General features: G+C 36.7%; 1 protein-coding gene across 10 annotated transcripts in view; it reads right to left on the bottom strand.

Annotated features, from left to right (window-relative positions):
* Positions 1 to 13,670, bottom strand: part of HYDIN (HYDIN axonemal central pair apparatus protein) — a 511,177-nt gene that overhangs the window by 347,395 nt on the left and 150,112 nt on the right. For all 10 annotated transcript variants that reach the window (XM_077132967.1, XM_077132969.1, XM_077132970.1 and 7 more), the window contains one exon: positions 3,916 to 4,040. In XM_077132967.1, coding sequence (XP_076989082.1) covers positions 3,916 to 4,040 — 125 coding nt within the window. The remainder of the gene's footprint in view (positions 1 to 3,915; positions 4,041 to 13,670) is intronic.

The following is a 13,670-nucleotide window of genomic DNA, read 5'->3' as shown; positions in this document are numbered from 1 at the left end:
ATTTATAATACATACATCTGATAAGTAACTAGTACTCAGATACATAGTTATAAAGGACTTCTACGAATAATATAAAAGGAAAAACAACTCAGTAAAAAATGAGCAAAAGACTTTAATACATACTCGTCAAATATAAACACACACATATATATAAATATATATATGAATGGTTGGTAAGCCAAGGTGTTCAATATCATTAGTTATTAGGGAAATGCAAATTAAAGCCATTAAAATACATTTTATACCCATTAATATGTTTAAAATTATCAAAATAACACCATATGTTAGCAAGGATGTGAAGTTACTGGAACCCTGATGCTTTTCTGGCAGAAGTATAAAATGGTGCAACTACTTATGAAGTTAAATATGCATCTAGCCTTGCCTTTGACCCAGCAATTCCCCTCATAGGTATTTATCAAGAAACACAAAAACATATACGCCCACTAAAAGCCCTATATAAGAATGTTTATAGCAGCTTTATTCAAAACAGTTAGACTATGGAAACAGCCCAAATGTCCATCACTTGGAGAATGAATAAATAAATTGTGGTATAGTCATAAAATGGAATACTACTCAGCAATTAAAAAAATCAACTACTGACATATATAGCAACATGGATGTACATAAAACATTTTGTATGAAGCAAAAGAAGCCAGACACCAAAGAGTACCTATTGTATGATTTCAGCATATAAAATTGAAAAAGAGACAAAACTACTTAATAATGATATAAAACAGAAGAGTGATTGTCATGAGACTGGGTATTAATTGAAAGGGGACACAAGGAAACTTTCTTGGAAAGAGGCCTCTATATATTGACTGAGGTATTAGTTTTAAAAGTATATACATTTGTCAAAATTCATTGAATTGTACATATAGTATCCGTGCATTTTGCTATATTTATTTTACTTTAAAATGTTTATTAAAGAAATCCATGAGCTAGAAGTCAGAATTGTGGTAAACTTTGGTGAGGCTCTGAGTTCTGGTGTGTTCTAAGTTTTTATTTTGGTCCTGGCTATACAGATTTAACTTTATGAAAACTCATTAATTTAATTTACTTCTGATACATGCACTTTTTCTGTATGTATGTGTTTTAGTTTCCTAGGCCTGCCATAATGAAGAACCATAAATTGGGTGGATTAAAGTAATAGAAATTTATTGTGTCATGGTTCTAGAGGCCAGAAGTCTAAAATCAGGATGTTAACAGAGCCATTCTTCCTTAGAGGTATATAGGGAAGAATCTGTTCCATGCTTCTCTCTCTGGCTCTTATGGCCAGTGACTTTCTGGCAATTCATGGGATTCTCTTCCTTCCTCATCACATGGTGTTCTCCCCTCTGTGTCTCTCTCTGTCTGTGTCCAACTCAACTCTATTGATGAGGATACCAGTCATATTGGGTGAAGGGCCCACCCTATTCCAGTATGACTCTTTTTTTTTTTTTAACATGGGCAGGCCCCGGGAATCGAACCCAGGTCTCTGGCATGACAGGAGAGAACTCTGCCAGCTGACAGTATAACCTCAATTTAACTTGTCTAATTCCATCTGTAATGACTCTGTTTCCAAATACATTCATGTTCTGAAGTATTGGGGATTAGAACTGCAATGCATCATTTTGGGGGGCACGATTCAAATTTACTTAAAAATCAAATGTTAATGCGCTCCATTGAGGCCCATTCTGCTGGTAAGCCACTTTCTTTGTCCCCAATCATTGGTGTCTGTTCCAATCCTGGGCCAGGCAGTAAAAGCAAACCCAATTTGTACTCTGCCTCATAAAATCTAACAACTTAACCAAAGTGCAGGCAACATGAAGTTTGGAAAAAATATGGGGTTAGGTAAGAGACAGGTCTTCAAATCCTGGTTTTACTACCCATGGTTGTGTGATCCTGGTCTTCATTTTCTTCACCTATATTATTGGTATGCATCAGAGAATTGCCATCGACAAAGTAATGGAAATCATACAACATACATCATTAATAAAACTACTTGAATATCCACCCCCCAAAAAAATGTTTATTAAAGGATTTTTGAAGAAGAAAAAACAAGTCACATACAAAGACTCAGGCATTAGAATGGTTTTAGACTTCTCAATAGCAACAATGGAAACTAAATGACAATGAGGAAAAATTAGTTTTAACCTAAAATTTTCTCCCCAAACATATGGTCAACCTTGAAGGTAAATTAAAAACATCATCAGACATGTAAAGTTTCAAACATTTCCCTATACATCGTTTCGCAGGAAATCATGTGGAGATCTGTTGCATGAAATAAGGGAGCAAGAAAGAATGAGGAAGATTTTACCCAGAAAACAGGCGGTAAAAACAGGAGAGAAGCAAGAAGTCATAAGATGACCACTGCTAAACAGGGCTTGAGATCATCTAGTCCAAATTGGAGGAGGAGGATGGAAATCTACAAGACAAATAACTCCAAGGAAAAAGAAACTGACAGAATACCTAATGAGTGTAGAAAACAGCATTCAGAACAAGTTTACAGTTCTGAAAGAGAGTTTGGGAAGATTTAGTTCATAGTAACATGGAAAACCAAGCAAGCAAAAACTTAAGGGCCCTTATTAACTCCAAGAACAAAAAGTTATTCAAGAAAGAAAATATAATTATAATACACTGGCTTAGTAGTAAATACTAACAATACTCATAATAAATTAAACAGTAAATAACAATTTGGCCACAACTGTGATACAACCATATTAGGAAAATGGAGGGATAGGAAGTGGGAACATGGGATGGTGTAACTTTTACATTCTACAACTGGAAGCTAACTGATAATGTCTAAAACTGTTTAAAAAATATATATGGTACAAGCATATTATAGGTATATTATGGATAATGAGGATGGGTAGGAAATTGCTAATTTTAGTAATGAACCATGAAATATTCTTTGACTTTTTTCAAGTATGTGCATGTATTGCTTTGATAAAAAATAATTATAAAAATAATTAAAGAGCAAAAGTCCAGTAGGCACACATTTTCTGCTTAGCATTATTCTTTGGGAGAACTGTTCCTCTCTGCCTCCCTGTAACCATGAGTTTCAGTGGAGGTTACAGATTATAACACACAGATTCCTGCCCACAGGGGAAGATGTACAACCCAATCTGGCCAATCAGCCTTCTTCCCTTGGATTTTAAGAATTGGGAGTAAGGAACAATTCCATTCCTTCTATCAGTGAAAGTAGAAAGATGACAAATCAGAGTTGTTGGTAACCATGATTTCTGCTTTGAGGAGAAAGTCAGAATGAATGAATAAAGCCAACATGCAGAGAATCAGAGAATTTGGGTCAATCATCATAAATGGGTAAAAAGGAAATGAGCAAAAAACATGAAATAATAAATGGCAATAGTAAATTATTAATTTGAAAGCCAACTTTGGAGACTTGCATTATATACATGCAGGCTTCATGACCATAAATTACATACTAGCAAAAAAGGTTTCATTTTCATAACTAAGCTGGGTATGGCCCTCAAGAAAATGCCAGTGGCAATTGACAATCCTATATTTACATAAGGTGTTATATAATATACTTCCAAGTTCTAAGTATTAAAGGGACTTTTTTTTTACACAAACTAGACACAAGGACATTCTGAACTGGGGTTCACGTTTTTAGTTAAACTTACTTTAAGCAGCCATTTATACATAAATAGCCTTAATTTGCCAGTGTGACTTGTGGGTATAGGTTTATTCCTGAGCCTTGTATTCCCAGGCTTTCAAGTGGTGGAGAAACCAGTTAGGTGGGATTTATATCTGGCTCAACATCATTTCTATTGGAGGCATTCATACTTCGGTTCTTTACTTTGTTTTTCTTAACTTACTTTAACACTGCCAAAATAAGTATCTCCTGTTTTACTTCATCATATTTCCCTTCTGACTTTCTCAATGTGAAGAACTTTAACCAAGAATAATACCAACCTGTATCATAATCCACAATAAGTCTTTCACTGTGATTGCCCACAGTCTGAGGTTCAAACTCCACTTCCAGTTGCATGGTCTCTCCCACATTAAGGGTTCCAACAGATGGTTCTACAGAGAAAGGCCTGCAACACAAGGAGGATGCCCATCAGTATACATATCTGACTAGTGTGGCATGGAAGCACAAAGGAGACAGGAGTTCTAGTTCTGCAGACCAGTCAGACCCAAAACTTAAACTGGTGTTTAAGATGTAATATATACTTTCCTTCCTAATGTGAAAAAACTTTAGCTTCAATGTAAAAGTACAGTAATAGATCAGCAAGTGTAAAGGAAACTTAAATGATAGAATAATATTCTTGTTTGTGCCCTTGCCACTTCACCATTCATTCAGCATTTATTGAATGTTCCTGTTGGGCTCAGGCACTCTATGGGGTGACAGCAGATGAATAAAATCTAACCTTTGTTCTCAAGATGTTGAGATACCAGTAAGAGAGAGACAGGAAACATAAATGCAAATAATGTCATATAAGAGCAAAAGAACAGTTCCTCCAAAATGATAAAAACCAAATTTTGTGAGAGTTCAAAGGAGACAGGATTTCATAAAGAAAAATGTCAGAATTCCAAGCGGAAAGAGATAGCATGCTCACATGAGGATAATTGGAAGACAGTTTAGTAAAGGGTCAATTTAAAAGTAGTGGGTGGGCATATAGGGAAGTTACAAGGGATGCAATGGCCCAGGATTAGCAACATAAGAACTGTTACATCTCTAGGCCCAAAAAGCATGGGGAAGGAATGGTTTTGAAACCCACAACAAGAGAGTGCTGAGAGAAGGCTGCCTTATAAGGAACAAGGAGCTTGGTCAAGGGAGATAGCTAGCCCAGATGGCCTCACAAGAAGGGTGTCCAGGGAAAAGTGTCCTGACACACATCCTCCTTCCCTCTGATTGCCTCATGACTCCCTCTCACTGAACCCAATCAGTCAACCAGGCATGGAAGCTTGTTAACCTAGGACATGCGGTCAGCCTGCTGGGGTGAGAGCAGGCTACAGAAGGGTTGCGAGTGCATTAGGAAAGGCAAACTGGTGACACTAAGTTCTGTATCTTGAAAATAGAATTTGGAAATGTAGACATTGTGGAGAAGGGTTATACATTTGGTAACAGGAAATCATTTATTTTAATTGTCATGGAAGGGAGTATAAGATAACTCAATCTGATCATGAAGGACCTTAACGTATAGAGTTCTTCCTTCTAAATAGAAAATCCAGATCACTTAATTATTTTCATGGTCCATTTCACTTCTTTAAACTGCTAGTTTTTCAAAGTAATGCACTATACAATGTATCTGGCAGGCTATCCTGTTTCTGATTATTTACTTCTATCATGAAACTTTTTATTATCTAAGGGAAGAAAAAAATGATCTTCCCTTAGATAATAAACTTAATTTCATAAAATCTAAGCTTTCTGTGATAGGAATAAGCAGCTTATGGTAAGGGTAACACTGGGTGGTATCTGAGATTCTTACTTCAAGATCTTTAGTGCTTCCTACCATGGGCAATTGTTTATTTTCTCTCTGGTGTTCTCTACTTTGATCTCTCTCTCTCTCCTTTTACGTCTTTGCTTTCCCACTCTCTTTCTTTCGCTGTCCTTTTCCTATACCTACGGTGCCACTCCTCCTCTGAGGCATTACTGTAGGGGCACTATGGGGTAGTGGTTACTAGCTGGGACTCTGCAGTCAAGCGACTGAATTAAAAACTCAGTTTTACCAAAACCTTGGGCAAACTACCTAATCTCTCAATTTCCATATATGTAAAACACAGATATTGAAAGTGCCTTCTTCATAGGGCTGTAGTAAGGGTTAAAGGGATTGCTACAGGTAAAGTGCTTAGAATGATGCATGGCACATAGGAAGTGTTACACAGGTGTTTATTATTACTTTTGTAATTGCTATAGTTATCTTCTTCACTGGCAGCCCCTAGATACTGGAATGTGCACCGGGGATAAGATGAGTGCTTAGACAAGTTCAAGTTTTTATCATTCTTCTATCAATCCTTCACACTGCTCTAGATATAGTGTAGAAACATACAGACAGGTCATATCACATCAACCTCTCGTTCAAATGCCTTCAATGGCCGTCATCATCCAGTTCAAAGTTCTACACAAGGAGGTCCCATACAATCTGGTCCCAACCAGTTTTTGTCTTCTCATCTCTCTCTCTCTCTCTCTCTCTCTCTCTCTCTCTCTCACACACACACACACACACACACACACACACACACACACACATTCCTCCTTTACCCCTGACATTCCAAGTCAGTGCCAGGTTGGGATGGGTGGTCAAGCTTTCGTCCCCTCACTTACAATCTTCCTCAGGACTGTACCTCCTTCCCCTTCCAACCAGATTGTGCCCACATACATAGACATTCCATAACTGCTAAGAATGAATCAAAATACTCACCATTTTCTATATCCTACACTCTTTTGGAAGCCACTTATCACAGCCCTGACCAAAATTCACCTCTTAGATACAATTGTTCCTCATAATCTGTTCTATAAATAATGTCTCCTCCTTCTCAGGTGCTATTAACTTTCTTTTTTTCTTTCTTCAGTTTACCTTGTACTATAATTAGTTTTCATGTCTGCCCCTCTTAAAAGCTAGAAACTCTTGAGAAGAAAGCAAAAGAAAAGGAAACAAAATTTCATAAACATACTTTATGCAAGGTACTACACTGAACACTTTACATATGTCAATTCCTTTAAGACTCAAAAAAACACTGCAGATATAGATATTGTTATCCGCATTTTAGACATGAGGAAACAGATAATCCAAAAGGGCAAGCAACTTTCCAAAAGTTGTCCAACTGGACAGTGGTGGAGCTGGGATGGAAGGCTACCTTCAAGTTCATCTTCTTTCTGCCTACCCCAAACCACTCCCTGGTCATGGAAACGATATTGTTGGATTCATCTTTGTGTTTCTCACCATTTCCATGTACAGCTCTTTACCAACAGAGCCTCTCAGAGGAGGTTGCGTAATTGAATTACGGTCAACCCTTAAAGAGATATTTTTAAAAATCTGTTACCATTAGTTAATCTTGATAACATCTTGGGGTAACCGAAAAGGAACATACTGTAAGAATCTCAAGAATCTCTGCTTCATGGGGGAGTTCTTCCCTTCCTTACAGCCTCAATAAGAATTTGAAGAGTTGATAACTGGGCCTAGTTTCTTGCCTTTGAGAACAACATGGCTATATTTTTTTCTATCTTTGCCTCCCTAGTTTCTAATATTTTTATTTCTGTACCATGATTTCATTTTCTTTTCAAACATTTCTTAGCAGCAAAAGAACAGTTCTGAAATGAATTGGATATTACATCACAGAACCTAAGTTAATTTTTTATGGAGAAGGTGACACTAGTATCCCATCTCTAGGATTGCTGGCTATCCAAATTCCATAGAGTGGTAACCAATACTTTTGCTTTGTGCTAATTATTGGGTTTAGTTTATATTAAACTCCTCTGTTACTTAGAAAAACATCTGGGATAGCCATTGCTACTTAGAGATGCTTAAGCTTTCCCAATAAATCAGATGTTAATTGGGTAGAGTATGATAAGCTCTGGAGCTTAAACACTGTCTACAATTTGATTTTGTACTTTATTTTACTAGAGGCAGACAGGCTGAACAGTTTAGAAAATATCAAACATCAGAAAAAGCTCTGTCAAAGAAGCAAATGTTACTGTTCCTCAGGGGTATATGCCTGGTTCTGTCTTCCAAAATGTTTGATATCACATCCTCATTAATACTTAAAACTTGATTAGAGAAAGAATTTGGTTTTGTGAAAAGTCATGAGCCATGAGAAAGATTTTGAGTTTTTTATTTAACCCCATGAACTTCTCTGAAGAACTAAGACTATTTTATCCAAATGATTCAATATTTGAGCAAAAGACTAAATATTGATATATTATAATGAATATTGGATATAATATTAGCCTAATTTTCTTCAGATAACCTTTCTTATTTATTAACTAATTCCTAACTTGAAGTTTCTGAGTTTGAAATTGCTTCTTAATCCTCTCAATTTCATCTTCCAAAATTAATCTTACTTTTATAGTCAAAGTTATTCTTATACCTACTAAGGTTTTAGGTCAAAGCTGCAATAAAATTGAACAGTAATTGTTTATGTTCTCTATATATTTTATAGTGCATTGCAGATCCTTTTATTAGTATAAAAAATATCATGCCTATTTTACAGTACTCAGAGAATGTTTTTACTATTTTAAATTATTGTAGAGGTTATAGTTGTTGCTTTGCCTTTGTGATATATTGTTGGTTAGGCATCCTATAAACATTTATTGAATTCTTATTTATCTAGACATTTTTCTCGATGCTGGGGATATACCAATGAAAAGAGTTAGATACAACCCTTGCATCTGAGAATCTCATATTCTAATGTAGACAACAGACACAGGAAAAAGTTTTAATTTTTACAATTTATATGAACTTAACCATTACTCAAATCATTATTTCAATAAGAAAAATATGACCTGTTTTTTTTAAACAATTTACTGTGAGATACTATTTCTACCTGAATATAGACACTAAACAGAATGAAGAATTAGAATCCAAGATTTTGACCGCAAATTCTCAAACTATATCCACTGCTCTTCAATGTATATTAACAGTCATACTATTGGAAACAGTGGTCCTCAATCCTATATGGGCAACAGAATCACCTGCACTTTTTAGAATTAATATTTCTCAGGGAATCTCCCCAGACGTTCTGATTTAATATGATGTGGCCACAAATTCAACCACATCCTTTGCTCATTTTACCCATTAGTGTTCTTACATAAAAACAAAAGAAACCAATTATGGTTAACTTAAATAGAAAAGGGATTTATTGCAAGGACTGGGGGCACTTCTTTCCAAGGTCCTGTACTGTTGGTTGAGGACTGGACAAGGAGGAGAGGGGAGGCAGAGATCTTACATATCTGGGCACCTGTAGGCAGCAAGGAGGTATCTGTGTTCCTGCTCTGGCTGAATGGCATGCATGGTGTTCTTGGAGTTTTCCTTTGGCTCCCCTCCCTCTGTCACTGAAGAGCCCCTCAGACAAGCACAACCTTTAATCACTGCCAGTTATTGCCTAACCCTTCCTCCAAATGGGACATATACTGCAACCTTCTGGAAAGCACTGAGTTCCTTCATATGGAGTCATGGGAACCCCTGCAGTCTCTTCATGACTTCCATAGACCATGAAAGACTGCAGTTGATGGTGCCCCATTATCCTTCCTTTCCAGTCACACCACACCATGGTCCCTACTCACCATGCTGAGAAGAGTTGTCCTAGCTTTCCTCTAGTCTGTAAACAAGCAGCAGGTACAAACTCTATACAGAATGTTTTCAACCTCTGGGTACATTTACCAGGGCTTCCCTGAAAATTCCTCAGCTTGATCCACTCTGCTCTAATGGCTGGTTCAGAACTAATAATCCAGATCAGCAAGCATAGAGGTGGGGGGTGAGACATTAATTGTCCCTTCCTGCAGATTCCAAATCTCTCAGTTGGTTTGGGGAATCAAGCCCCTCCCCTCTCAGTCAGTGTTCTCTTAGAGACTTCTTTGATGCTCTCCATACCCTTCCCTTATCTTCTGCATATAAAGACTGAATGGGAAGAACACCAGGCCACACAACTCCTAGCAAACCCTGGGTTAGAGAGAGGATGTTTGGCACCATTTTGGGAGAGCGTGAGGTACTTGATCTCTATATTTTTGACTGTGAATCCTAGTACCAACTCTAGTGCAGGAGGAGAAGTGTCATTGTCTTGTGTGCTGGTTTGAAAGGATGTACGTACCCTAGAAAAGTCATGTTTTAATCCTAATTCCATTTTGTAAAGGTAGCCATTTCTTCTAATCCCTATTCAGTACTGTATGTTTGAAACTGTAATTAGATCATCTCCCTGGAGATGTGACTCAATCAAGAGTGGTTGTTAACATTATGCTGAGTGAGATTAGGCAGAAACAAAAAGACAAATACTGTATGGTCTCACTGATATGAACTAACATTAATGAATGAACTTGGATAATTTCAGTGAAGAATAGAGGTCATCAGGAGATAGAAATAGGGTAGATATTGGGTAATTGGAGCTGAAGGGATACAGACTGTGCAATGGGACTGACTGTAAAAATTTAAATAAATAAAATATTAAGCGGTAAGGTATGTATGAATTTTTTTCTGTTTTCTTTTTATTTCTTTTTCTGGAGTGATGCAAATGTTCTAAGAAATGATCATGATGATGAATATACAACTATGTGATGAAAAATAAAGGAATTAATTTTTTAAAAAAGAGTGGTTGTTAAACTAGATTAGGTAGAAATGTGTCTCCACCCATCTGGGTGGGTCTTGATTAGTTTACTGGAATCCTATAAAAGAAGAAACATTTTAGGGAAAGCTGGAGATTGAGAGAGAGCAGAGAATGCTACAGCACCACAAAGCAGAAAGCCCACCAGCCAGAGACCTTTGGAGATGAAGAAGGAAAATGCCTCCTGGGGAGCTTCATGAAACAGGTGGCCAGGAGAGAAAGCTAGCAGATGATGCCATGCTCGGTATGCACTAGCAACTTTTTAAAAGCCATTCCATTTCTAGAATATTGCATTCTGGCAGCTAGCAAACTAGAACATCTTGTTACACAGATAATGCAGCAATGGTCATTCTTATATATCCACCATCTTGCCCTATGTCTTATCTCTTGTCTTTTTCTCATCCTTTCCTCCACTCCCACATATAAGAGGATAATTCAAATGATGATCACCAAGGGTTTCCCACACTCCATACTCTCCTACTTCCCCAAGGCCATCCTGTCTCAGTCCAGACAATGCTGACCAGCATTCCGGTGGACATTTACTAACATGTCATTGCTTTCAGTGAATGAAAGTTCATGCTTCCATGCAAAGGCTTAAATGAAATTTCTTTATTCTAGAGATTATCATTTGTACTGGGTGACATTTCAAGCATTCATAAAAAATAAACCCAAAAGCAAATTATCTCTCTTCTTTTACTCCTTTCTTAAGCATATGATCTGCAGTAATTAATATCATTTCAAGTAGTGAGAAGGTAAAAGGAAGAAATGCTAGATTCCATATTTATTTTTAATATAACACAAAGGATACTTGCCACAGTTACAAAAACAAACTTAAAGAATTTATTCTCTGAATAGAAAATGTACTAAAATGCCTAGATCTTCAGTGAGGCATTTCCTAAAAATACATTGGGTCTACAATAGAGAAGACCCCTCAAGTCAGCAGAGGGAAGAGTCAAAAAGAACTAAAAGACGAGTGTAGAAGAAAGGACCAAGAAGTGGCTGGCAGCCCTCACAGAATGTGTGCTCATGGATACAGTGATGGTGAATGTTAGTAGTACATGCCCTCATGCCACTCTACCACTAGACAGAGTAGTGTTGGGAGAAAACTGTAGTGATGAAAGAAGAGGTTCTGGAGTTGGGTCTGCCTGGGTTCTGACTCTACCTCCAATGTTTATTGGTGGCATAATCTTGGGCAAGTTTCTCTCTGAGGCTCAATTTTCTAATCTGTAATATAGTAATAAAAAGGATGCCTTCTTCACTGAGCTTCTCTGAGGATAAAATGAGAGCTTATACATGACAATATCTGTATCATGCTTGTTAACAGTAAGCACTCAATAAATGTAGTGCTTTTGCTGTTTTTGCTATTGCTTCAAATTCTCCTCCTTTATATTTTAAAACTTGATAATCCCATAGAACTTTAAGAAACTAATATTCTTCTATTTGGAAAATATAATAACATGGAGTACTTTATTCATAATTAGTCACTAATGAAATCATTTTTATTAAGCTTTTTATTAGCTTATTTTTTTATTTTTTATTTTTTTTTACATGGGCAGGCACTGGGAATTGAACCTGAGTCCTCTGGCATGGCAAGCAAGCATTCTTGCCTGCTGAGCCACCGTGGCCTGCCCTATTAGCTTATTTTTATTACTGTATGTTTATAAAGAAGATTTTGTCCTCTCCATCAATTTAAATTAAAGGAAAAACTCAGACTATCCATTGTTCCAAACCCAGAGCATATCCTGTTACCCATCATACATTTATTGATAAATTGGCTGGCAATTTATCAATAAGCCATCGAACATGGTAGATAATGAGTATTGGAGCCACAATTCCTGCCATATGATGGTCCACAATTGGATAATAAAATAAAATAAAACAAAATAAAAGCATGAAACAATACAGTGGTCCTTTAGCTTAGTAATGAAAGGCAAGACTACATAAATCCTGTTCAATCTCCCATCTATCAATTAAAGGCTCTGGGAAGTTACCTAAATTTTGGTGGCCTCTGTTTCTCTTAAGTAATAGTATAGATGTCAAAGAGCTGTTGTTATGATGCATTGAAAAACACTTAGGATAGGTTAAAACATTCCTGTGAATCAAATAAATAGCGTCTATATCATAAATTCTAAAGAGAACTAAAGGCAAAATACTAGGAAAATCAAAGGAAGGAAAAAACATTACAGACAACTCTCATCTCACAGAAGTAATGTATTATTGAAGTGTCTGAAACCAGAGAAGATATTAAGCTTCCTACTACTCTATATACAGGAAAATTGGATGTATATAGAGTAAATCATTCTGCTCTCACAACAGTGATCATGTTCCTAGTGGTTGAAGAGGCATAGGTAAAGGATTCTATAGTGTTTCTGCTTGCCTGTAGGCTTAGTCCATTATGTTTTAATGCTAAACCCCATAACCCTAATAAGAGAGTTGTTTGTGCTATAAAAATAAATGAGATAATACATATGAATGTACCTCACACACAGCATCGCTGGGTAGTTAATCAAAAAATGTTTGCTGGGTTTGAATCTAAAATGTCCTTGATTAGAGTAATATACACACTTAGAAAAGAACTTGTCTTCCCAAATTGGTCATTCTTGTTATGGCCCCACTGATCAGCCATCATTCTCATGCCCCATCAAAAACTGCTTTTTCCCACCTTATAGAGAGCTCCTTGAGAACAGCAATTGTCTAATCATTCTTTGTGTTGTCCCACAGTGTCTACTACTCTATAGATATTCTATACTTATTCATATTAAAATCTAACTCCCCTACTTACAGCTATGTTGCCCTTGAGTAAGTTATACAATCTCTCTGTCTCCCATTTGCTTATTTGTAAAATGGGAAAAATGATAGTAGTTACTTCATAGAATTGTTGTGAGGAGTAATGAATTAGTAAGCATAAACTGTTGGCACAGAGCTAGGATTACGTAAGTGTTTGCTTTTATATTTTTTTCTTCCAATGAGCTAATGCCAGCGTGGTAGATACGACAATGGCTCACAAATATCCACGTCTTATCCCCAGACATGTGAATGTGTTAAGCGACACAGCAAAGGGGAATAAGGTTGCTGACAGAATTAAAATTGCTAATCAGCTGGCCTTAAAATGGGGAGATTATTCACAGTCTGTTATAAAATTCTCAGTCAAAACAAATATGCTTATTAATAGAACCCACAGGCTATTCTCTGTGCTAAATAGAAAGACTTTCAGGCAGCATTTCAAAAAATCATCTATACTCAAAACAAGAGAAAGTGATTTAGCAAAAATTGTTTTACTCTTAGGATGAAGAAGATGCTCAGTCTTCTCTACCAGTAAGGTCCTCCAGCCTTGCAACTGAAGGTGACATAACAATAGTTCCATCCCAGCTACAAACTGTAGCAAATTACTTGTGCTGACTGGATTTAGC

Source organism: Tamandua tetradactyla, chromosome 16 (assembly GCF_023851605.1).
Source record: "Tamandua tetradactyla isolate mTamTet1 chromosome 16, mTamTet1.pri, whole genome shotgun sequence".
Taxonomy (NCBI): domain Eukaryota; kingdom Metazoa; phylum Chordata; class Mammalia; order Pilosa; family Myrmecophagidae; genus Tamandua; species Tamandua tetradactyla.
This window is presented reverse-complemented; position numbering and strand designations above follow the sequence as displayed.